The sequence below is a fragment of the Nyctibius grandis genome, chromosome 9 (genome assembly GCF_013368605.1).
Source record: "Nyctibius grandis isolate bNycGra1 chromosome 9, bNycGra1.pri, whole genome shotgun sequence".
Lineage (NCBI taxonomy): Eukaryota > Metazoa > Chordata > Aves > Nyctibiiformes > Nyctibiidae > Nyctibius > Nyctibius grandis.
This window is the reverse complement of record NC_090666.1, coordinates 35761565-35788413: the sequence shown is the minus strand read 5'-3', so window position 1 is coordinate 35788413 and position 26849 is coordinate 35761565. Positions and strand designations below refer to the sequence as shown.

The 26849-nt window shown below is 37.1% G+C and overlaps 1 protein-coding gene across 1 annotated transcript in view; it reads left to right on the top strand.

Annotated features, from left to right (window-relative positions):
* The window catches only part of NCKAP5 (NCK associated protein 5), a 368063-nt gene that overhangs the window by 243651 nt on the left and 97563 nt on the right, over positions 1-26849 (top strand). Inside the window, exon 7 of the mRNA XM_068408084.1 lies at positions 21725-21793. Coding sequence (XP_068264185.1) covers positions 21725-21793 — 69 coding nt within the window. The remainder of the gene's footprint in view (positions 1-21724; positions 21794-26849) is intronic.

Sequence of the window (26849 nt, the reverse complement as noted above, 5' to 3'; positions counted from 1 at the left end):
TAAGTCTGAGCTAAGTTTCAAGTGAAGGAAGTACCAAAAGAGAAAAGGTCCACCAGCTCAGGGATAAATGGGTAGTTTAGCCGGTACGTGTACAATATAATAGATTGTTTAGTTTCTTTTATTTTGACTATCTGTATGGGAAAAGAGTTCCTGCTCCATACATGAAATAAATTGTTTCTGCCATTCCTGGAGTAATGGATGGTAGATATGAGGTGAGTGGTGGTTTTCTTCAGTAATTTCTGGCAAAGTGAGGAAAACTATAGTCATCTTGGACTGTTGGATATGGACCAGGAAATCAGCAAATCTAAGTGTGAAAAAAGGGGTGAGCCTTCATTTTCACAGAAAACTTCCTTTAAATGGCTTCCATATCAGTGGAGTTGTATTTAACATTTCTTTTTTTTTTCTTATACTTGGGTACTGTCAAATGTATTGCCAGATAAATTTCTGTAATACCTTTTAGGTTTTATTAACTGCTGTTTAACCTAGAAATTTTCTCACTGAACAATACAAATCAGTATAAAAAAGTGTCTTTGTAATCAGCCCAAGTGAAAGCTATCATATACTTTGATAAGAAATATATATATGTATTCTCCCATTGCTCCTTTTACCTACAATCTTTTTACATCCTTTATCATTTACAGCCAATTCTATTTCCACTCTACTGACTGATAAATACCATACGTTTCTAATCAAATGAAACAGATGACAAGTAACAAATGGTTCATACCGTCCTGTATCCCATTTTGTGTAGTTGAAATTAATTGTGATTTCCTGGATATCAAAACTCCTTTGTGCCTTCAGCACTTTTAGTTGGCTGCTCTTGAAATGCCACTTAATTTACTTTGGCAGTTATGATCAAATGGCTTCTAACTCTTACAAAGCAGAAAAAAAATTTCTCTGATAGTTTCTCTGTGCATTTGGAGTGCTGCAGAAAATGAAATATTAATGAAGTACGGTGAATAACATACCAACTCCTTGGTGGAATTTCATTTTTTTAATCTGCTTTCATCACCAGAAGAAATGCATTTTCCTTCTTTTTAAATGGTAGCCAGAAATGTAGAAAAAAATATAATTTATTCTGGACATGCATCAACCCCCATACAGCAATTTCAGGTGTATGTAGGTATATACACAATAATTCCAAAGTCATATGCCTTAAGTTGGAAATTTTTCACGAAACCTTAATTTGCCCTCCTGGATATGTTAGGTATTATATGGACTCTCATTACAAGATTGTGTACTGTTTCTTGTTTCCAGCAGGAACTGTTTGCACAGTCACAGTGCACAGAGGAAAGCTTTGAGAATATTCTAGATGTGAAAAACAGTGTCTGTAAAGGCCTTAAGACTATCCCAGGGCTTTGTTATTGAATATGGAGCTATGGGCTCTCTGCCCCAATTTAGCCTTAAATGACTGAAATAGAGGCTGCCCGAGCACCTGCATAATTGCAAGTGAATTAAACTGATATACTGAGTTAGTGTCAGTCTTAATCTAAACATGTCTGTAAAAGCCATAGTTACTTTGATTTTAAAAATTTAATCAGTGATAAATACTGTGTCAGCTTTGAAGGCTTATTAAAGTCTGTCATTTGCACAGACATTTATGCAGTGAGGATAATTCAGTATGAATTAGCAATGTCTAACTGCATGAAATGTTCCAGCTCTTCCAGACTTCCTTCGTTGCAACTGCAGTAGTGCAACTTTCTTAGAAAGTATTTGCTTTTGGTTGATTAGGAAGAAAGTAAACTGTCTGGGATTGCTCCAAACTAAATGATCAAAGAGTACTTAATGAAGGTTGTTTTGGATGATGCTCTGCTTTACCAATAAAGGAAAGGATTCTGTAATATACACAAGTCTCTATGTGGTATTATGTCCTTCCGCATGCTTCATGTCCTCTCAATTCCTCAAAAAGAATGGGGAGTGATATTGGATGAAGACTCAAGAAGACTGGATTCAGTTCGCATCTCAGCTGCAGATGTCCTGCATCCTGTAGTGCGTATTTCATCTATTTGTGCCTTGGTAGCACATCTGTAGACAGGTGAAGAGCTAGAATGTGGCATGCAGCCAGATACCTTGGGAAGCTGGCTGGTTTCATCTGGCTTTTTCCATCTGAAGGTATTCTTATACTTTGACTCAAAGACAAGGGTCTGGAAACAAGTCAGAGGAGAGGGCCATAATGCCTTGGTTCAGTCTGGTAGGGTAACATGTTTTACACAGAAAACAGAAAGGAAAGCAGACTACAGAAGAGGCAGAATTAAGGTTTCAAGTCTAGATGTGTCTATCCGGCAATTAGATGCTGAGTTACGTCTAAACTACAGATCCTAGACCCACTCTGCAGGAAAAAAAATATGAATTGCCCCTACTTACTCCACCCCTCTCTCTGTGCTGGTTCCTCTATGAAGGTAGGCACAGGACTGACTTCTTATCTGCATTTCTGAAGAGCTCACAGCCCTTCCTCCCAGAAATGACTAGAAGTCTTCCACATAAGCAGAGTGCAGGCATGCTCCCTCCTATGAGGCTTGTGAGTTGATCTGTATGGCAGGAGTCGGCATGTACATTGCATCATATGGTGCACCATGCTTGTCTTATGGCAAGATGTCCATCTCTTACGGGATGAGTAGTGCCTGCATTTAGGGTAGGACATCATATTTTTGCTAACACCTATTCTATTTCATGGCTGTATGTGTGTGCCTCATTTGACCACACACGGTTCCACTCCACGCCCCTCTGTTAGATGAGCAGTGTACCATCACCTTGTTATGGGGAATTCATGAGTTTTGGTTATGTGGGGGCAGTGTCCGCTCTTCAGAAGAGATGATTTACCCCCCTTAGTCTATGATGGCGCACAACTAACGTCTTGCTAAACCACAGTATTTACATTCAAATTAAAATAAACATTGTCAACAAGGAAGTGGTTTCCCTAGTTTGCTGAGTGTACCCCTTCCCTTCCACCCCTCCAGAAGTTCTGCAATGAGCATGAGTTCCATTGGCCTCAAAAAATAATGATTGAAGGCTGCTCACAACCTTGCTTTTTTCACCAAATAGCTAGCCACTGGGGTAGCATTAAATTGTAACCTTGAGTTATCAAATGAAAAGCCTAATTCATGTGTGAAAATCTCATTGCTTGCAGGTGAGTGAGACTCAATGAGAGCTTCAGTAAACTAAGCTGCAGTAGAAGCAGTATCTGCTAAGGAAGAGTCACAAAACCACTCTAATTTTAATTATAGAATTTTGCCCTCTTGCCCTTTGCAGTTCATCGTAGAAATATGTGTTTTGTTTTAATAAGTTGGGAGAAAACTCACTCAGGATAATAAGCTAAATTTTCAAATATATTAGAGGGGTAATTTCCCTTGTATCATCACCATTAAACAAATGAGGAAGTATGTCAAGTATTTCCCATATTATGTTTTTACTACCCTGCAGAGGAAAAAAACCATGATACCAATGAACTATAAAAAAGATAAAAAAGAAATATGCGAAGGGTATGTATTTCCTTTGAGTGGATTGATAACTTTGAGTGGGGTGCTGGTGGTTTTTGTTTTGCTCTTACGTTATTTATTTTCCCTTCTTTTTTTTTTTCCTCTCATTTTCCATGTACTACAATGTAAACTTGTAAGAAAATTAATAATTATATTATTTTCCATGGAAAGAAACATACAGTATGCAGGGACTAAGAGCCTGAGTTTCTGAAAATAACTGTGAGGAAAAACTTTTTGTTTATTGAAAGTCAGCTGCTTCACTTTGGTTTCTAGGAAATTTTAATCACTTTAATTATATCAATAGAAAAATCATGAAATTCTAAAATATTTTGTAGCAATGTTCTAAATATTTTGTATTAGTGTTCTAAATATTTTGTGGCAACCAGTCTTCTTCCAGCCAATGCATGTAATCTGATTCAGCCAGAAGCCTCTCCTTAGCCCAATGCCTTGGCCATCCACATAACTAGATTTATTATGCTGATCAGTCACCAAAGGCCAACCTACTTAATCCTAATTATTGGATTATTTTACTTTTAAATCTTTTCAGTAGGAGACTTTTATAATTAGTTTTCTGAACTGTGCCTAAGAACTCTTTTTTTTCTAGCCAGGGATCAGATGATGAGGAAGGGAAAGTCTTGTTTCCAAACTTATCCAGTGGCTGATAATGAATCAGCATTGACTTGCATCACTGGTTTCAAAAACAGCCCATTTTATTCCAGCTCTTTTCTAGTAATAGTATTGGCAAACTGTTTTAGCTTCCCAATAACTGAGTAAATTTTAAATTAAAACCAAACAAGTACTATCAAGCTGAATGTATTCTATAATCTGTTGATGCTTGAACTCTTCTACTGTAGGTCTTCAGTGACTCAATTGTTCCTAGTCTTTGAGAAGCAAATCTCATGGCTGCTGCCTGTTTCTCCTTGCCTTTGTGCTTTGGGGTGCTTTCCTCTTTGCCATCTGTCCTCACCCACTCCTGCTGCAGTCTTTAGTTGCACCTCCTTCCCAGATGTTTGTACCCTCCCTCCTGCCAGCTCGTGCCCTCCTGCTCTTCACATCTTCCACTGTGGCTTTTCCATCCATCCTACATGCTGCCCGTGAGTGCATGAAGCTGCATTCTCCGTAGTTGGCATAGAGACTGAATAGCTTTCAGTGGTTGATGCACCTTATCAGTTGGGGTGTTAATAGAAATAATATCTTTATATAGAAGTTGAAGACTAATAGAAACCTTTTCTGGGCAAAAGTTAAATTCAGTTAGTATGTGATGAGTATTTAAGAGAAGAGAATGTACTTCTTGCAGACATGTAAAATATTGAGGATCTAAAAGGACTTTCTTTTTTCTATCTCCACTTTTTTTCCTAAGCCAGTCAAAATCCATGGCAATTTCTTTTTTAGCATGTGAAAATTAAAATGATCTCGCAGGGATATGAATTTACACAGGGATGTTGAAAATAGCTCTGCCCACTGCATGTAGGAAGAGCTTTTCAGATTTGCTCTCTTTTTCATTGCTGTAACCATTTGCTGCTGTCATTAGAGAGAGACTGCCAATCTATTGTTCCACCAAACAGTTCCATCTCCTGCAATGGGAGATTGCCTTAATATAAATAAGTCTGTACATTAAGTCGTTGCCTCCATGACTGGTGGAAGGGGCATGGAGGAGGCCATGCATATCTGCATTTTTCTGACTTCAATTCAATGAAAGCTGAGAATACTTAGTTTCTAAAAGCAACCGTGGTGCCTCCTGGGAATTCTGGTCTGAGTAACAGATGGTATTGTTTTCTTTTCTAACTAAGTCTGGGGAACAAAAAAAGAATATTGAATTGCATCTCCTATGAAGCACTGCAGCAGTGGGTCAGAAGTTAAATGTTTTGGGTCACAACATGCAGAGCTTCTGAGTTTTTGGCACGTGTTGAAAAGGTAAAAAGGCTTATGCAATCAGTTTAGCTTTTAATAACAGTTACTAGCTTTCTAGCTTCAGATATTTCAGTGCTCTTGTAACACACATCAGTCTCTCCAAGTGAGGTACAAGGCACATTGGAAAGGCAGAGTGCGTAACTTAGGCTGTTCCTCATTTGTACCTTCTCAAGGTAGAATGACATAAAATATCCTTTTCCAGGGCAGTGAATCCAACATCTTCCAGGTGGAAGAAACATTTCTTATACGCAATTTTTATTTCACATTAATATTTTAGTCAGGATAGTGTTTAGAAGATCCTTTAGTTTATCTATATTGTTGATTTTTTGCCTGAATTATGGTGCATGGAGTTGTGAAAATCATAGGTAAACTTTAGAATCCTCAAGATAGTATATTGAGCTCTGGAATTTTTACAAAAAAATAAGGAGAACATAGATAAGCATTTAATGTTCATTTTAGCACAACCAAATATAATTGCATGTATTTATTGAAAAGCAGATTATAAATTCAGTTTGGTTTTTTTTTTAATTCCAATTTCCAGTATGATGGCTCTTTTCTTACAGTTATGTACCACAGGAAAAGCTCTGTGGTGCTTACTTGGCTGACATAACAAATGCTCTTTAAATAGTTCAAAGTATTGAATATGGCTATGAGAATAATGATTTGGTGCCAGAAGGTCTGAGAAATAGGTGTAGTCAGTGAAGAAAAGGTAAGTCACAGAAGTCAAGGAAAATCGTCTTGGTTTTATTAAACCTGTCAGATTTTCTCTATTGAAATAAATGTTAACCGTATTCTGCAAAGAGTCCTTGCTAGGTTGCAGTGAAGGAATTTGATATTTCAGTCTGGCTTTTATAATTTAAATGCTGATAGTTTTTCAGTGCCCTTCTCTCCATGTATAGTGCCTTCCTGCACGTAATCGGTAATGTAACTTACCTTTTTTAGCAATCGGGCATGTGGTACAATTGAAAATTCACTCTCCCCATTGAATGAAATGAGATTTTCCAACACTGTGTTATAGATCTAGGTGACTGTGTTTGTCCCAACACATCTGTCATTTCTGAGAGTGAGACTCAGTAGTTTTTTTAAATCGTTTCTATCAGGTAGGCACTCTGGGTCCGGTCCTACACAAGCACTTTCTGTGAGCCTTCTCATTGCTCACAGTGGCACTTCTTTCAGAGGAAAGATTCAGTGTGACAGAGATTTTAGAATCATGCCCTATATTTTTAATTTGCATACTAATGCATGCAATTTGGTTGACAGTAATGACAGTTGTATAGTTCATAAACGAAATAAATAGCAGCAGTTCATGTCAAGCTAACATTATTAAGAAAATCCCTGTATTCTGTGGACGTTCTCCACTGGCTGCATAGGAAATCCCAATTAATTTACCTCAACTGTTAGAACTGAATCCGTTACAGCTCTTACATAGCAAAATAATTTCTCTCTTTTCATTTCTCTTTACTGGCCTTGGAAAATGATGAAACAGTAATGAGGTCTGCATGGTGATGCACTTTTTCTTATTTCTGTAGTGATTTCCTTTTTGTTCGTCTTGTAGAAATACAGAATTGGAGATTATAGCTGGGATTCTGGGCAGGTATAGTTGAGCTATTATAGGTATAGTATAGGTATAGTTGAGCTAATTAATCTAGTTGAGCTAATTAATCAACTATACCTGTAGTATAGGTATAGTTGAGCTAATTATACCTATAGTTTAGGTATAGTTGAGCTAATTAATCTATTATATTACTAGAATTACTGAAGCTGTGCTGAGTTCAAGCATATAAGGGTCTTGGCTCCTGTGTTGGCCATATGTTTAACTACATATGTGAAATCTATATGATTAACATACCCATGAAATTCAATATTCACTGGCTTTATTATGCAGCTACTTTAGTAGTCCAGAGCAGAAAATACTCAAATGATTATTTTTAAGTCTGCTTAATCTGTCATGGTGACAAGCACAGATTTTAAGATTAGTTATAAATATAGAAAAAGAATAGATAAATTAAATGTGGAATAGTCTTGATTTCAGTCCATTATGCTTGACTGATTTTCGCTAATGGTTCTGTAGATACCTGATTACTCACTAATTATTTAGTTTCAGTGTATCGTCAAAACAGCTATACATGAGTACAATATAACCTTATATGCATGGACATGTATACCTACATGCACACGTACGTGTTTTAATGTACCTTTGTCTGGTTAAGATCTGCACTACTATTAAATGTCAAGTAGAAGGAGAGGGGTTTTTTTGCATAAGGACAATCTTCTTTTTTCCCCCAGGTTTTTTTTAATTGTATGTTTTCACATATTGCCCATCCCTGCCAGCTGTAAGTTGCCTTTCCCCGTAAGGGGTCAGGGAGATCCTCCATTCTGTTTCTTCTCAGGTTGAGCACCTTTCCTCTGCTTCCCACATCAAAGAGCTAAAACAGGGACTCTGCCCAGGATAGCCTCTGTTCTGCTGTTTAGCAGTGTGCAGCTGTCACCTTCCCATTGAGACCAAGAACTGCCAGCTGATGTTTTTGATGTATGTGACCGTGTTTCCTATGCAGGTGGAGAAACGATGGGGTTGCCTGGCAGGGCTCTCCAGTTGCATCTGGGATATACAGGGCCATAATGCCATCTAGAGGGCAGAGTTTCTTCCCTTCCCACAGGAATACCTGGGATAACTGCTGCCCTTCCATCACATGTGGTGACAGTGCTCATTCATCTTTGTGATTCATGTATTTTCCTATTCCTCTTCTGGTAGTATGTACTCATACAAGGCCAAGACTTGGAAATTATTTAGGAGAGGAGAAACGCTCAATTAGTAATTACAACTGTTTCCCTTTAATAAGGCTGCAGGTTTCCTTGTTGTCTTCAAGTCAGTCAAATCGTCTGTTCCTCCAGAATAATCCTTCTGATTTTAAATGCTCTGAGTCTTAATGTTTAAGTTCTTTAAGAAAAAGTCCTTTTAAAAAGAGGAAGCAAGTAAAACCTAGGTTTGTCATTCAGCTTTTTGGTAAACTGTAAGAAAAAGGGTACTTGCAAATGTGTCACTTTGCTAGACAAAGTCCTCTGTAAAGTTATTGCAGCAACAGTTTCAGGTCAGCTGAAGAAATGGGTCTGAGGGTTGTGCATTATGTGAGACTGTTGTGCGTTTAGACAGAAGAAGCTAAAATTGTCTTTTCTTGCATTGCATCTCTTCTGCTGAAATACTTGGTTAGCATTTCTCTTGACAGTTCATGGTAGGCTGGAAGTGAGCAGAGACAGGCTTTTCAGTGAAGAGGTCATAGGGCTGAAACAGCTAAAGTTTCTCCTTACTTGCTTTCTAATAGCTCCTTCTTTTCTTCTTTTAATCCATATGGAGTTTGCTTCTTTAGACCTTAGACATGTGCCAGAGAAAAGCCTGTTGCCTCCTCCTGGATAACGTCCTTCAGTCCTATATTGCATTTGATGTGATTATACTTTAACTGCTATTACCAATAATGACAGTTGTGATATTCTTTTTCTTAAATAAACATTGAATGTTCTTTCTGTAACCTTGAATCTGATCTGTATCATCACACAAACGATTTTGTTAGACATTGTAGTGTCTCCCCAGTGCCATGCAGAGATAGCTGTTCCATACATACATACATTAATTTGATTAAATTAAGGTAGGATGAGTGAAACAGAGAAAGAGGCCCTGTCACAAACTTTAGAAACAATATAGTCTTTTTGTATAGTGCCCTGCCATGCAAGATAGCTCAGTTAGCAGGAGCAGTGTAGCTGCATGGCATCGTTTTCATTTGAACTGATTAACTCTTCTTGAAAACCAGGGTATCAGCCCCAGTACAACAATGCATTAGCAGCCAGTGGCAGCTTCAGCGGATCTTCACAGAGCTGCTTGGTGTAGTGTTGACATAACTTCACTGCTAAGGAAACAGCTTGTGTCTTGGAGTGGCAGACTGTATTCTTTTTTCCATTCCAGTGGTGGTCTTCTTTGTACTCCTTTAATCAAATATTTTATCCTTCACAGTGACCCCAGGGTAACTTCAAAATTTTACCCAGTTAGATGGGTAAAAACTCACTGCTCATCCAAGCTGAAAAGCTGATGTAGATGCACCTGATGTCAGCCAGCACAATGGGAGGATAACAGTTGGGTACTACCACGTCAGACAGTTTCTAAGGGATCCTCATTCCTCTACATCCGTCTTCTCTGAAGTGAGCACAGTCTGCAGGGCAGAAAAAACAGACACAACTCCAAACTGTTGAAGCTTTTAAAAGAGACAGACTTTGGGGTCTGAGTTGTTGTTCTTTTGAGCAAAATAGAATTACTCTTCAAATTCACTATTCCACTCTAAAAGATTAAAAATTAAATGAATCAGAACTTTTAATTTAACAAATGTCAGTGCAGAAATCAACCTACCGCGTATTGCTGTGTGGAGTGAGGGGCATTGTTTGCTACGTACTGTGTCATAAAAACAAAATGAAAAATGTTCAAAGCTTTCAGGGGAAGCAAGGTGATGTTTGCAAATAAAGTTTTATTTCAGTTAGCAAGAAATGAACAGTAATTTTGTGATTCAGTTATTAGGAGTTAGCTATTGGCTATGAAACAATTGCTGCACAGTTATGTGGCATTTGATCCTGTTTGTAATACAGTGCACCAATACCTGTTCTGCTTCGCTTTGCTTCACAACTCCTTAGCTGGAAGGGGGAGAAATAACTGAAACCATCAAAAGAAGTTCATTTTGAAATACCCGGGGCAGTTGACTTATGGGTGACTTCTAGTGAAGAAAGTGAAATTGCAGGAAACATTGCCTTCAGAAATAACTCACTGCTCCCATGTAGTTAAAACCAGAGAAACTTGTTATAAATTTATGTTATGAATTGTGAAACAGTTGACATTAATAGCTTATTGTGGTGGAAACCTTTTAAATCCAAGTCTTTAAAGGAATAGAGTAAAATGATTCATCAAAGGAGAAGTAAAATAATGTATTTTATATTTTACTATGTTTAAAAATATTTTGTGACAATATCAATTATAACATCATGTAATACTTTAAATCTATTGCATATTATAACAAAGAAAAGTCATTCTTTTTCTCAGAATTCAAATAAAGGTAAGCTCAAGGGATATTTTTAAAAAAGAAAACCAGTTGTATATTTTTTTCCATTTCATAAAAAGTCATACGTGTTTCTTTGGAGAAAAAAAAAATCAAATTTTCCCACTTAAAGAATCATTGGATAACAGGGAACTGATACAAGTTTCCCATTACACAGCCAACGAATGTGACATTTAAGCATATGGGATCAGTGTTTTTCAGGCTGTCAGCTTAAATCACTTTATTTTGTAATTATTTTTGTTTGAACTGAAGGAAGAAACTTAGAATAAATAATTGGGGAAAAAATATTTCTTGATAAAAATTCAGCATCTGCTTTCTCTGAAGACAGAGCAAAACATCTGTTGTTTCACCTTCCAGTGAGAGCCAAAATAATTGGTTATGGGAGACAATGAATAGTGTTGTTGATTATACATTAAAAGACACATGGGGAAAAAAGTAGGAATGCGTTAAAGTTTTGAATCTTCTCTTTCTGTCATCAACCCCAAGGACACTTAATTCGTTTGTTTCTCGCAGGAGGGGCGTGGGTGAGTGGGGAGGAGGTGGATGTTGGTGATATAGTGCCAAATTTAGCTCCAAATTTGAACTGTTTACTGTCATTTAATAACAGCCCTTCAGTTCAGGTGCATGGAGCAGTCTGGAAGTACCAGTTATGGCATTAGGGCCATTTTTTGCATTGACCTATGAAATGATATTTCATGTTCATTCCAATGATATTAGAAAAAATGTATAAATGCCACCTTAAAGGAGAAGAGCTTTTGCTAGATAGAAGTTCTAGAAATTAAAAAAACTTTTCCTGTATATACTTATGTGTAAACCTTGGCTTCCTGGTACATAATTTCAAGGTTTTCTACTTAATTCCATTGACTATCATTTTTAATTTATCTTAGTTTTAAAAGAAATATAATTCACTTTTTAAAAATTAATTAGATTCTAAAATTACATTGTATTCCTGAATTGAATATTTTAGTGTGACCTGCCAAAATTTGAAAAGGTAAATTGAATTTGCTAAAGGGAATAGCTAAATTCTTGAATTTCAGCTTTTGAAGAAAATGAGCTTAAGGCCTTTGTATCTTATTCCTATACTTAGATATTGAGGTGTGTCCTGTAAAGAAAAACTGTTCGTCTCTTGGGCTTCTTTTTCCATATCTGGTTCCCAGCGCCATGAATCGGTAGTAGTATTGCCTGTATTTACTGTGAACGTCTCAGCTAGACAAGCGGGGAAAAATAAGAAATGGGTTCTGTTGGAATAAAGTTGCCCAAAGATTAATTTTCGTACATAGATCTGAAATGCCCTATTCTTTTCCAACTCTACATTAGATTAACCTTGAAGTTGAGTATGATGCTCAGGAAGGTGTGGATAATGGAATCACAGAACGTAGAAAACTGTCATTGTGTCAGTAACCTCATGGTCAAAATTGCAAAGGTTTGAAGGATAACTCATTTAAGTAAATTCTAAAGTAGCTTTTCTTATTGCTTGAAAGACTGTCCTGAAAGTATATGTTTTCCTCAAGATCTGAATTTAAAAAAAACACAAAACCAAAAAACCTTCTGTTTTGTGATTAGGCAACTGAATTTTTTTAAATGTGGTTGTCATATGTATCATTTCAGAAGGATCCAAAGCCCTGGAAGTATTTGTACTGGTTTCAGTGTCACTTTTAAATTTGATCAAAATCTTCTGCAAAACGTTTCCTTTCAAATCAAAGCAAACATTTTCTTTTAAAATGGCTGCACTGAAAGTTTTTTATTGAGCTTGTGTTGCACGTATAGATAGTCCATGGTTTTCAACGAGTCCTTACTAATTTCAAAGAATTAGTATTTCGAAGAGTTAGAATTTTCCCTGATGGGTTTGATCTTTTTGCAAGAAAAATTGAAACAAATGCAACTGACCAAATGTGATATGATTAATTCATATCAGAGTTTTCAATGCATTTATGTATGTGTTAAATACAAGTTGATATTAAACACAAAATGCCCTTTTAAGATTAATCAGGTCCACACCGCTTGCCTTTATCTACCCCCGTTAATTGTAAGAATCTTAGTTTCACTTACGATTTCAGGATCTCATACTTTTTTAATGGACCAGGGATTTTATTTTTAGTTCTTTGACAGAGGAAGTAACTGCCTGTTAATATTACATGGGGAAGCAGAGTAAGTCTGTCAGAGTGAAATGCTCTCTGTTCTTAAGAGAGAACAGTTCCATAAGGGAGAAAATAACTTAAAACAAGAGGGGAAAAAAGAGCGAGATGGAACAGCTGCCTCTGGTTCACAGTTTGCAAGGGGAAGCGTCACCAACTGTAAACACTGGAAAATCAGAAAATAAACAAATTTCATGACATGAACACACTGTTCCTTGCATTAAAATTCAGTCTCATATCTTAGATTTGTGTGATGGCATCGTGGCCTGTACCATTGTGCCTGGGTGCACGCTTCTAGGGAGACACCTGTGCTGGTCCTGGGGAAGGTGAATGAGTCTCAGCATTCCCCTTTCCTGACTGCCCAAGTCAGCGTTGCTGTATGATGGGATTGGCATCGCGTGGCTTCATGGGTCTGCCTGACTGTGAGGGGGAGGGCTTTCGCTTGGCTGTCATTTTACCCCTCATTAATAGCAGCTGCTGCTGTTTAGGCAGCGTAGGAATATTGTTCACAGAAGGCCAGTGCCTTGGTCTCTGTGCAGAGCAACGCGTCGCACGGAGGCACACAGCTCAGCGCTTGATTCAGAGGATGCGTGATAAAAAATGGGAGTCTTGCTGGGACTTCTGGTTTTCCATGCTTGTACTTCTGCATTGTCAAGTGTGTGTGCATTATATAGATCACCATGGTCTTTAACTTCAGGAAATACACGCAGCTTTATGCTGCCTGTCTCTGCTTATTTAGGTCTCTTTTACTCCTCGTCCTGAAAAAATGTTTTATATGTGATCATTTGGAAGAATTTTTGGGAAAAAAAAAAGCATCCTTCAAAATTTTATCCTATTTGTTCAAAGACCTGTATTGACAGTACTTTACCTATGCATATATTGTAAGTTTATTATATCATCTGTAAATAATAGTAGAATTTGCTGTTTTCTGCAATTTGCATGTGGGTAAACATACAAAGCTGCTATTGATATATCTGTTAGTAGCCTAGATATTTATTCGCTGGAAGATAAGTCTGGCTTATAATGTAGTCTGTTTTGCTAGATCTATTCCTAACCTTCTCTTTAAAATGTCAACTCCAGACATTTCTGTGGTGTCAGAAGGGAAAATATTGAAGATTTTAAAGGCTTGTCATTCTTAACTACTTTAGAGCTAACCAAAATAAAAAAGACAAATATTACCATTCTTAAACTGGGTAAAAATTTCCAACCCCAACTTCTGAAAAATAATTAAAAAAAAAAAAAAGTAAAGGTATTTCACAGAGGAATTCCCAGGAATATGAGGTTTACTCATTTTTGGGAGACAGTCTCATCAGCAGTGTATGAATCTCATTTGGTTTTGGTTTGTTTGATTCAACTCCTGCAGTTCATATGTTTATCCAATATAGGTAGATTTGAAGGATTAAATTCTAGTTATCTCCTTCTTTCAAAAAAAAGGCTTCATCATTTATGTTGAACACCCATTGTTTCTCCTTGTGGGAACTGGGAAACACTCAACAGAGAGGAAAAAGCTCTGTAGTTATGAGGCCTGTACGGGACCCTGAGTACGAGTCTCTCCCTGTGATCTGCTGCAGATCTGCAGATAGACGAGCAAGTTCTGTTTTGTGATCTTTAGCAGCATGAAATCCATCCAGTTTTTAAAGCTGTTACATGATTTAAATACATGAATCAACTCATCAATAATCGGTAAAACATCATATGCAGCTGCACAGACCTTGGGCTGCTTTTTGTTAGGAACATTTAAACCCAAGTTTTTATGTAATATTAAGTAGTTAGCTTTCTGATGTTGAATAAATATCTTCTGATTTCTAGCATACATTAGAAGAAGGAGGTTATATTCTCTCTCTGAGGCTACAAACCCATTTTATTGGTAGCACAGCTATAACATAGCATGGCCTGTGAGACAGACTGCTTTTGAGATCTGTTGGTGGCTTGTCACTATGTTTTTGTGTCAGCAAAGAATTAAAAAATGTATTATTGAAATTTTTAATTGCAAGAATGATCCCTACCAGTACTGCCCAGTAAGGTTTAATGTAGCCTTTTTATAGACAGAATTATAATTAACACTTGTATGGTTCTGTATTTTGTTATTTAACATCACATGTGTTGCTTCCATGCCATGTTTTACCCGAATGTGAATTGAACAGTGGTTGAGTATTTCAGATAAAATGTGTCAAATGTTTTAAGTGTGGTTAAAGAGAATAGGCTATTTTTTCATGCTAAAAAGAAAACGTAAAATGATGCAACTGAGAAGGCTGAGGGCCCATGTATTTTGAAGCAAGGATGAGAAGCCTGACTGTCATCTTATCCCTAATTTGTCCTTTTTGTTTTTTTTCCCCCCCATCTCCATTAGGCAGAAGAAATAGTTAAGACTAGGACATTTGAAAAAGCATACAGCAATATTTTGTTAATATTGTAATATTAGTCAAAGTCACTGCTTACATCATCAGTACCTAGCATTCTCCAGTCCCAGTTACTGTCCTGCGGATGGGAAACGAGGGAGCTGAGCTGTAGCACATGGGCTGCAATTCAGCAGGGAGATGCTCCATTGTTGCTCTAGTGTTGCTTTATTGTGGAAAGTGTAGAGGAGAAGGTGGAAACATCCAAATGTTGACGGGCAGGTCGTGAGGTGCAGTTCCCATTTTACTCCTAGCAAAGCGCTGTCTATAGCAATATAAAAGGCACTGGGAAGTGGCCAGTGGAAATGCTTTCACAGTGCCAGAGTTAAATTAAGGTTTTTGTTGCTATAATTATGCTGATTTAAAAACACAAATGTAATTTTCAGTACTTCTAACCAGCATAACTATACTGTTAAAACTTTTCTCTGACAATTTGTTGGGTTAGTCTTTCAAAGAACAAATTTTCTGTGTAACATGGACAGAATAATGCAAAGTTTCCTGTGGCCAAAGATGTGGAGATGGTTCAAGAGGTAAACTCCTCCTAGAATGGCAGCTTAACAAAAAAAATACTGTAAGGACCTAAGGAAAGATTACAACAACTTTACTTCTTACTTTATCAGCAGGCTTTGACCTAGGTTTTGATCTCTCATGTGCACTGCAGGAAGCTATGACCACAAAAATATACAAAATCAGAGGCTGAAAGCAGGAAAAAAATCGCTGAACACATTTGAAGTGCTTGGACAGCTATTAATACACTGCAGAAGGCATGACAAATGAGTGTCTGTGTAAATCAATAAAGCTTTCTATAAATGGACAAATGGTTTAGTATGAATAACAAAGAAGTACACGTGGTAACTGGTGTTGTAGCATTCTGTCAGGGATTTTAAAGTTCACTGTCATAACTTTGTTCCTCTTGACCTTTATTGATGATACCTTCAAAGCATGTTGAGCTGCTAACTTGACGTACAACCTTTAGACCTTCATCTCCTGCCCATGGTAGCAGGGGTGGACTAGATGATCTTTAAAGGTCCCTTCCAACCCAAACCGTTCTATGATTCTACAATCTCCTTTTCCATTAGCGCAAAATAAATACTACTCTCCCCTTTCTTCTTTCTTACTTCTCTCATCCTTTTCTTTTGTCTCAACTCTACAATGGTTGAATAAGGGAAACTGTTTTGTATGTGCTTCTCTTTTATTCGTGCCTTCTAGTAGAAAATTCAGTGTTTTAATTCATTTCATTGTGGTTATAAAAGTGTAGAGGATTTTCTGTTGAAGACTTCCTAATACATACATGAAATAATTCTTCACTTAAAGACCCCAGTGCACCAAATATATCCTAATTCATAATGCATTGGAACAGGCTAGCTAGATACCAAAATGTTGTTGTCCCTGTTCTCTTGACTTAACAAATCAAGGTACAGGAAGGTAAAGTTTAAACCTTTTGAAAAACACTTTAGGAACTTAAATCCAAATCTTATTTTCAAACATGATTTAAGCAGTTCGCTCTTTCAAGAAGCACACAGAAATGGCTTTTGCAGGATGTTAAGTGAAAGTTGTCCTCTCAAGTGCCACTTAGAGAGGCAAATCTGGAGGAGACATGGATGTCTCATGACTTTCTCAGACATGAGAATGTGTCTGCCACTTGTACCAAACACAGGTAAATGTTAAAAAAAGTATAGTTAGGAGACAATCCTTACCCTATTGTAATAATCCTCTCTCAAATCATTAAAAGAGGAGAGAATGAAGAAATTATCCTAAATGTCTGTATCAATGTAAGAGTATATTTATCAAGTGTATATTTATTTCATCTATTTATAGTCCAGTGCTGTTATTTAGCTGAAAAGTACCGTGTTTTATCCGTGTAGTTGAGGACTGAACGCCAAATCTCAGATTTGACACAGTAAGACTGGTGGGAGACCTTGTGGTTTGACCATGTAAACCCAGACAAAAAGACTGTGAGCTGGAAAGGAGCAGAGCAGTTTTTGGCTCAGAGCCTGCTGTTAATGAATACTTTTTGGGAGACAGCATTTCCCTCTGTTTTGAGGCGGGGGGGGGGGGGGGGGGGGGGTGGCGGGGTGTTGTATTTGGTTCTTTCCTATGACTCAAAAAGCTGTAGTGTATTTTGTTGTTCATTAACAAAAAAGTAAATATGAGCACATTAGGGATATATTTGAGATGCATTTTAGACTTCAGGTGAAGATGTATTTTCACAGAATTTAAAGTTTAGATGGTTGTACTGCCTGAATGGATGCTTCTTCTGTTTGGTGTTAAGGGTATCCTAAAGCTAATTATCATGACTGTTTTAGAAATTATTTTAAGAATTGCAGTTAATTGGTCTGCCTTTACTTATCCAGTATATAACAAGTTTATAAAAACATGAAAAAGGCAAAGTCTGCCGTCTATCTCCTTATTTCTTCTATATCATAGTGAACAATTCATTGTGAACCAAGGAACTTCCTCTTAACCCAAAGGATTTTTAAGGAAATACTGTGTAATGTGAAAACAAATATCGTTTATTTCTTTGCACCTGACTTGCGTCTACGTTAATGGGAAATAAATGGCAGATTCTTACTGACCTCAGGAGGAACAGGACTAGACCTCAGTGCATCAGGTGTGTAGTCTGTCTGTTACTAGCCTTGTAAATATAGAGCGTTCTTCAACATCTGTGAAGGGGAGAGAGAAAGCTCTTAGCTGATCTAAAGATGATAATCATCATTACTAGGGCTATGTTTTCCCTCCTGAGAAAGGGATTAAAATCAGAGTTGACAGAATCTCTTGTAACGACTGTATCTTAGCAATGGTATCAATACAAAGCAACCACTGTTTTATACAAAGTAGTCTGAAGTTTTCACTTTTGATTTTCCATAAACTCCGTCTCACAATTCAGAACAAAGTTGTCTCTAATTAAGGTAGTTGAAGGCTGTTTAGCATTATCCAGGTCATGATTGAAATCTTTAAATCTACCAATGTTTGGAGAGACTCAGGCAAAATACTTTCTTCCAAACCGGAACTAGGAAGTACCTCTGTTTTGATATTTTAGCATCCTTGAATCTATAATGATCCAAAAGCAACATGTAATGTTTCATTTAATGGTAAGTTATGCCACTTTTGGCTGACTGAGTGACACTGTGCTTGAGAGCTGACTCCTCCAAGAAAAGCCATGCTTGCCTATAGGCGCTGGTGGCAGGTGTTGAATGTTTCTTGTCTGCAGCAGTTCACTGGGCTGCATCACTTTTAGGGTTTGCAAGGCTGAGGGCCAGAGATGGTTTATTTCATAGAATCATAGAATCGTTTTGGTTGGAAAGGACCTTTAAGATCATCACATCCAACCGTTAACCTAACACTGCCAAGCCCACCACTAAACCATGTCCCTAAGCACCACATCTACATGTTTTAAATACCTCCAGGGATGGTGACTCCACCACTTCCCTGGGCAGCCTCTTCCAATGTTTGATAACCCTTTCAGTGAAGAAATTTTTCCTGATATCCAATCTAAACCTCCCCTGGCACAACTTGAGGCCGCTTCCTCTCGTCCTATCATTTGTTACCTGGGAGAAGAGACCAACATCTGTCTTGCTACAACCTCCTTTCAGGTAGGTGTAGAGAGTGATAAGGTCTCCCCTCAGCCTCCTTTTCTCCAGACTAAACTTTCTATGTGTAACATAAAATGCACATAAATTCATAGAGGACAGCTCTGCCTAAAATTAGAAATCACTATAGAAATCAGTTGATATCTAAGCAAGCACCATTCTCAGTAATCTAGCTTTTTTCCTGCCTGGTCCCCTGCTAGGTTATGTACAGGAGAAGTGACTGCATTAAGGGTCAGTACTCCTCTACCACTGCCTCTGGGTGCCTACAAGTGTGCAATAGCTTTCATGCTGTGAGAAGCGTGGGCTTCTTACTGCGACTTAGCCTAGTGTAAGTATGACCTGAAAAGAAAAATGAAAATAAAATGTAATAGTGGTTTCCTCCAAGGAGACCTACTTTGCTTAACTGGCAAAAGATGCCTAGAATATGCAATACTGGAGGTAGGCAGATCCCTCTGAGCAAAAATTGAGCAGACTTACAATAACGTCAAAACCCAGGGGTTTCTGTTAAATAAATGAAGGTTTGGATTAGGAAGCAGGGTTTTGAGACCACAAGTGCTATTACAAATTTTCTAAATGAATACTTTTGGGGGAATGAGGATTATTATCAAGTATTCAGTTGCAATATAGAGTGATTTAGTATACCAAGTGCTGGTGTTCCTATGTTGTGGGAAGTGGCACAGGATCTTAAGCAAAGTCAGTCAAGTGTTCCCTTGTAGTCCAGTCCTCATTACAAAAACGCCAAATAAATAGGCGTGATTTGCTCGGCAATCAGGAAGCACAAAAGTCAGGCTAACATTGACTTTCAAAGCCAGTGGTGTGAAAAAGGGTTTTATTATACAGATGTTTCCACTGTGGCTTGATAAGAGGGGAAATGTAACATTTATTTATAATGCTGTCAAGTTCAGATTTCCTAATTTTGGTAGCCTATTTGTAAAGGAATAGCTCACTGAAATCAGAGATTCAGCTAACAGATCCGAGAAGACTTAGCTTCCATTTTACAGCCTTACAGCATTCAGAAAAAAATGGAATAAGACAAATATCAGGAGCTCTCTGGGTATTTTGTATAGTACAACTATGTGTTGTAGTTCTTTTAGACATCTCTATATGGGAGCAGCCTGCCCTAACTGTTTCAGGATAAAATCATGCAATATATTTTTATGTTAGCAAATACCAACATGCATGAGTTAATGGCTGTGCAGACTAACCATTTAATGATCGATTCAAAACAGTAAGAAGAATTTATTTTGGATGGCATTTCTCTATATTCATAGAGAAAACAGCTGAAAATCTTTAACTTATACAAATAAACTTTTATGTAGCAATCACCTCTTTATTTTTATCAATCAATCTGCAAGCATGTATCTGTTAAAGCAAACTGATAACTGTATATGATAACCTTTTCAGTACGGAGGACTATTTACCCTCCAGCTTCTGATTTCTTACTGCTGCTTTTGCTTTTGCGGCTTCTGCTTCTACTTTGCTACTTCTGCATCTGTACTTTTTGCTGCCTCATCTCACAGTGCTCTCTGCAGGATCACCCATAGACGTTTTATAGCCATATGCTGAACCCATTGATAGGTGACATTGTGAAAATATGACGCAGAGCATTTTACCACCTTTGCTGGCTTTGATTGTACCCTCAAGATAAAGCACTGATTCCATACAGTTGTTTATTTAGACTTGTAAATAAGTAAACTCTATATGCCCTTGTCTTTCACCTCCCTTTTATTCTTTACTCTCTTTCAATATGCTGGATAATTATGTATGTTTATTTTCTCTTCCTAATCTTATTTTTAGGATTTAGCTGAATTTGAAATTGTTGTTAATGAATCAATTTATTGGTCTTTGGGATTTTCATTTTGTTGAATCATTGACTTTTCTTAACAAGGAAGAGAGAACTATTCATCTTTCCATAGAATCTTTCCACACATTACATTACATTAAATTTTTCTCTAAAATTACAAATGTTAACTATATTTATGACTGTTGTTTTGTATAACCACAATTCTTTTGAGACAGCATTTGTTTAACTTTTATAGGTTGACAGAAGGTTAAAGTGAAGCAAGTAATGTAAATTGTATAATAGTTGTAATTATGTGACTGCATTGATCGTGGTGTTACGGTTATGTGATGTGAAGTTATGCATGGGAGGCAGAGAGGTTTCTAGAGTCAGTTTTAACTTACAGGTTTTTATATATTGTTTCAGTTTCTCAGTCTTTAAGAGAAAACTGGTTGAAACTTGCTCTGATGCAAGTGTGTACAGCACACTTTAGAGATTTTCCTTTTCCAATACTGAGAGAATTCCTAAAGTCAAGTCATAATATATAGAAAAATACATTGATTTACTGTAATGTACATACCAGATTGTGCCATTTTGAAGTTTGCACTATGCAAAAATATGAGTGTAATGGAAGTTAAAGATAGATGAAAGGCACTACTATACAGGAAACTTTATCATATTTAAACTGACATATGGGAGAGAAAAATTTTCTGACTTTAAGATTACATTTAGATGTAGTAAAATACCTCTCTCACTTGTGAAACAATAGGAATTATTTTTAAGTAAAGACTAAAAAATTTATCTGGTTCAGTTACGGGGTGTAATTCACCAATTAGCTACAGTGTGACCAGTGCATCTGGAATTACCCCCTGCAGAAACCAGGCTTATGAAGAGCTGCCCCAGTTAAAAGTTTACATGAGATTGCTCTTTGTTTCCTTTTGATAGCAGCTACCTTTGTGTGCTTCCAAGTGGCTTTCTCAGATAGCAAGTTCACTCTAAACAGAAAAGGGGGAGGAAGAAAAGATATACCAATATCTTCTATAATGTTTCATTGCCAACTCTATTGCACCTGACAAGATGAGACTGTGGGCATACTTGGAATATCTCCTCTGATATTGTTCTAAATTGTAATGCATGGTGTGAATAATCTCATAAATGAATGTCGCTTCTGTTTTTACTCAAAATAGCAGCTTGTAGCAAAATAAATTGTGTAGTGCTTTTTATTCTGGATCTTAAAGAAGATGTAATGTAAGCACCCTGAGAATTTTTATGAATTGTCATGTAGTACAAGATACCCTTTGATTAATTTACATATTTATTTATTTATTTATTCTATTTTACTTTAGGCAGAGAATTCAGCGCTGGCTCTGGAAAATGAAAATCAAAGAGAACAGTATGAAAGATGTCTTGATGAGGTAAGGTAGATAAAAAGGTTGTTCTTACCTGGTACTATAATTAAATTAATAGAAATTAATCTCTTGCTCTCTTGACATTGTTCTGCAATTTTCTAGTATTACCTCATTCTAATTAATTCCAAGAACATGTGTCTGGCAGTCATAGATACTGTTCTCCATGACCTATGCTGTAAATCCTGTTTTGACCACATCTCTTCACTGAGGAGTTGATATCCCTGTGACCAATATTTGGAACTGGTTTGGTTCCATTAAGAGGAGAAAATGATAATTTGCCTGTTAGTTTTTGTGTACTCCTTTTCTGTATAGTGGAACACAGGAGGCAGTGGCTTCTTCAGTGAAAAATCCCCCAGCTTTCATATGTAATATATTCTGTAACCAGGGAATTTAGTCTCTCAGCTTCCCCTTAGGGTTACATAGACAGCTTTTTATGCTGGGTTTTTTCTAACCTGTTGGCTCACTTCTACTACATGGCTCAGCTTCTGATCAGACCTTCCAGTTACAGCTACAATATAATTCTCCCATCAGTTACTGTCTGAGCACTCCTGCAATGCTTACCATTCCAGAAATGTCTAGTATCTCCTATTGCATGCAGCTTTCTCCATATATATACTGATGCTTCCTTGTTCCTCCCGTTTATTCTGAAATAAGGCTCTTCAGCATACACAAGAGTTTAAAATAGTTTTAAGACTTTTAGTAGCTCGAAGAATTGCTTAAGTAGAAATCATTTACTTGTTCCATGATAAGAATGCATAAGTAGTAGCATAAGTAGTTAGCTAACATGCAAACAAAACAAAACCAAAACTACACCAGCTTCTCAGCTGTACCTTTGAGAAAAGAGTGCATGAATGTGCAAAATACACATAGCAGGTGACAAATCATGTCTTCATGCCAGCTTTTTAAATATTTAATCATCATTTGCTGAAGTGTTACTAGCATGAGCAATACAGCTCTGGTACAAGAAGCCTCCAGTTTAGTGCAGATTTTCATCAGCACATCTGCACTTTTGCCACTATAGTATATTTTTATCAGGGAGCTGGAGTAAAAGACTTGCAGATACACTTTCCCACTAGGTTATGCTCTGTCTGTTCTGTGGCACTGGGATACTGGCAGAGCCTTGGTCTGCATTGGCCTGAGTCACTGCATTCAGTGCACACTTGAATGACATTTGGGTATCTTGGTGGTATTTACTAACTTTAGTTTAAATCACATAGCTTAATTTAAAGTTATTTTCTAATTGTCTAGGACAAAACCTGCCTGCATATTTAATTTTGGAAATGAGTAAAGCACCATAACTGTCCATTCCAGCAAAACACTCTATACAGATTATAAGGACAGAAGATATGTTTTTATTGTGTTTGCAGCAACATGATGGATTTCTGATCCTGGTTTGTGTTTTTTACATGTTATTGCAGTTTAAAGAACAAATGATTATATCAAACTATGCTCTGAACTGTATTATCTTCAACGTTAACATTGACTGTTTTCAGTTCTTCGGTATTATCACAGCTGTATCCATCTTCTCCCACTGTGTCAACGTTTTCAGGAGAAAGTGCTTCTCATCACCTGTGGTTTTGTGCTTCCCTGCTATAATTTTTGTTTGCTTATCTTCTACCTTTTTTTGTCTTCTGGTTTGTGTGCAGTGACTTCTCTTGTCCTTCCTCGTGGCTTGGTATCACTTTTTTCTTCTCCTTCCCCTCTCAGCCCCCACAGTGCTTTGGCAGTGGCACTGTAACCACCATTGTTTTAGCTGACACAAACTTGTACCTAATCCTTTCTAATCACTGAGGTGAGAAGATGTTGCCAGTGACTCAGGCAACAAAACCATTTTTAATAATTTCAAGTTCTGCAGGAGTCTCAGGTTAGCACCCACCTGAGCTCATTCCCTTGGTGGAGCTTCACAAGAAATTGCACATTCTCACCCTACTTCATTATAGTAACAATAAAGAGAATAGGAGATGAGACATAAATGTAATTAGTGAATAATCCAATCAGTGATTGTGAGAACCTTCACTTCTGATCAGAGTCTTCTGAGGATGTGTTGTATGTGACAAAGTCCTTTCCAAACAGGGATTTTTACTGGAGATCTTAAGAAGAAAAAATGCTTTCCATAAATATTTGTATGGAGAAAAAAAGAAAAAAAAAATTCTTCCACTTGAAAATTCCTTTAAATCTGATGCTTCCTCTGGTCATAACTCACCTTACACCAACCCCACTTCTTGAAGGTGAAAATCTCTTAAGACCTTCCCTAGTTTGGGCTTCAGGACTTCTTCAGCAGTTTTTAGGAGCAGACGTATCCTCTACAGATATGTGTCTGTCTGTGCTGCAGCTCTGTTTGCCCCAGGGAGACCTGTTGCATTTAAAGGGAGGAACACAGATCTTCCTGAGAGCACAAGGCTGTGATCACACCCAAACCTGAGACAGCTAAGCCTGCCACCAAAAAATTTGAGTGCCTACTACAACCGTTATTTTAATTTTGCCTCTGCCGTCCAATTAGTTATGAGTGTATTGAACTACTTCTGGGCTGATACACAAGGAGTGCTTACGTCCAAAGCTAATACCTAGCCATTCTGGCTGGTTACGTTTTTGGGATGCTTGACAGGCCCTTGAGGTAATGAAGGTTGGGAACATCATTTGATAACTGTTGGGAGAATGCTGCCATCTTTCACTTATCATTGAGCATCCTCAAATTGCAGCTTCTCTCCCCTGACCACAGGCAAACTCTGCTCAGGGCACTCAAGCATCATTTAATCTGGCCACCCTGCCAATAGTGTCCCTGCTTGGTCCCTCAGGCCTCTACAGCAATGTGAGAAAGACACCAGCTATGCGCAGTGTGCTTTCTGCTGAGGTGCTGGTGGCCATTAAGCTGCATATGAAGGACAAGAAAATAACCACCGTGATTTTTCTGTCTATGTGTGACAAGAAGATACCAGAGCTCAGGTTTTAAAGCTATGCCTGCCATTATTTTGTCTCTTTTTTCTTTTTTTTACCAATTATTTTACATAGTTCTTTTAATTCATATAATGTCCCACATTTAATATTGTGTGAATGCTTGCACCTCTGACTTAAAAATGCATGCTCTGTAATCATTTTCATGGTAAAAATCAATGAAACTCAAATGTTCATAGAGATGAAATCTGAAAATAATATGGGTTAAGCTAAAGTGAGTCCTCTATGAATTTTAATAAATATTCACTGATTTTTAAAGTAATTTTTCACCTCTGAAGTGTACATATAAACAACTATAGAACAGTATTTGGAAGAAGGTGTTATTGAAATGTTCCAGTACTTGATAAATAAGAAAAGAGCTCATTTAATTTCAGAAATGCTCCATAAATGTATCTTTCTGTCTCTGAAAAATTTAATGCAAAAACAAGGATTGTCTTCTTGTACCTTTGGGGTTTGAGGTTAACATGCTTAATCCTAGTTTACCATCCATTACTGGAATTCATCTGTCAGTTTATTAGTGAGTGGTAACATCATGTTTATTCACATCACACTGCCAGCTCAGATTTCTGTCCAGCTTCACCATACTTGCAGGAAATTGTGCAACTTGGTAGATGATATTTTTACTGATGTTTTAAAAATTAGCTAATCAAAAATACAAAGTTGTCTTAAAAAGGCATTCTCTTTTTAAGATTTGAATAAAATAGAAGACCAGTCATTTTAGTACACTTGAAATGTCTTTGTGCATATGAAGCCATACGTTAAAGGCAGCTGTGTAAAATCTCAGTACTTGTAAAAGGTATAATAGATGTTACAGTAGGGTCTCTTCTCTGATTCATTCTTTTATACCGTTTCTATTAAGACCACTTTATAACATGTATATGTAAACATAATTGTGTAAGGAAAAAGTGAAGCTGTATCTTTTATCTCTTTTGTTGCAATCCACAAAAGGAAACCTCACCTGAAGATCTTGGCTATTAAGTTCAAAGGAAAGGCAGGCAGTGTGAAGGCAAGCAGTGTCATCTACTACATAATAGCGGACTAAGGAACCGACCATCTCTATTCTATTCCTTGTTTCGCCTTCATTAACGGCATGAATTACAGGTCAAGTCATTTTACAGCCTGCTTTTCACTGGGATTGAGCTGCGGTTCTGCCTCACATCAGTGGGAATTTCACATGTTCTGCATCTCAGAAGTCAGTCCCTCTGCCTTCAATGGTCTCAGTTTGCTTAGTTTTTGGTAGTTGTGACTATCAGTTTTGTAGTGCTGGCTTATGTTGTTCATATCCATGGTGTCTCGTGATACCTGTAAGTAAAAATGAAGTAGATCTTTTTAGTAACTGCAGAACATTTCAAGAATACAACGTTTCAATTTCAAGAATACAGACCTGAAAATCTTTGAATGGTAATAGCAACACCGTTTGCCAAGTTGCTAGGTACTAGAATAAAATAACCTTATTTTGTAAAGAAACTAGTTACATAGCTTTCTTATTGAGATCTATGGGAGCTATGGATCACTGGCAGGTACTTTCATTTAGATACCTAACTTCATACATTCTAAGTTAGAAAATTTGTCACATACGCAACAGCAAGTTCAGTTTTTTCCCATTTGGAAGATTATGCCATTTACACTTCTCTGTGCAATATATAAAGCTATAGGAGTAATTTTGTACGCTATTCCATTGTGAGAGACTTGTATGCACTTCAAAGAACCTTTTAGTTCTTCCTTGGTAAAGTAACTCCATGTCAGAAAGTAAAGAAATAATGTATTCGATATGGTTTGTTCAATTTTCAGGTAGAGCAGACAGACGTTAAAAGCACATGCCAGAAGGAACACTGTCAGATGTAGATCCTGAAAGCCTATAGGGCAAGGCACATGGTTTTTCAAAACTGTAATATATTTACTTCTGTTGGTTATTACTGTTCTAATATTAGTCTGTGTCTTCTGTTAAATCATGTATAGAGCTATTTTATGTGACCATTGTTCCATGGGCTGCCTTAAGTTAGGGACCAGTTTGGAAAAAAAATTGGTACTAGGCAATTTTATGAGTATGAATCAAATGTAACTTTTGGAAAAAAAATGATACTAGGCAATTTTACGAGAGTATGAATCA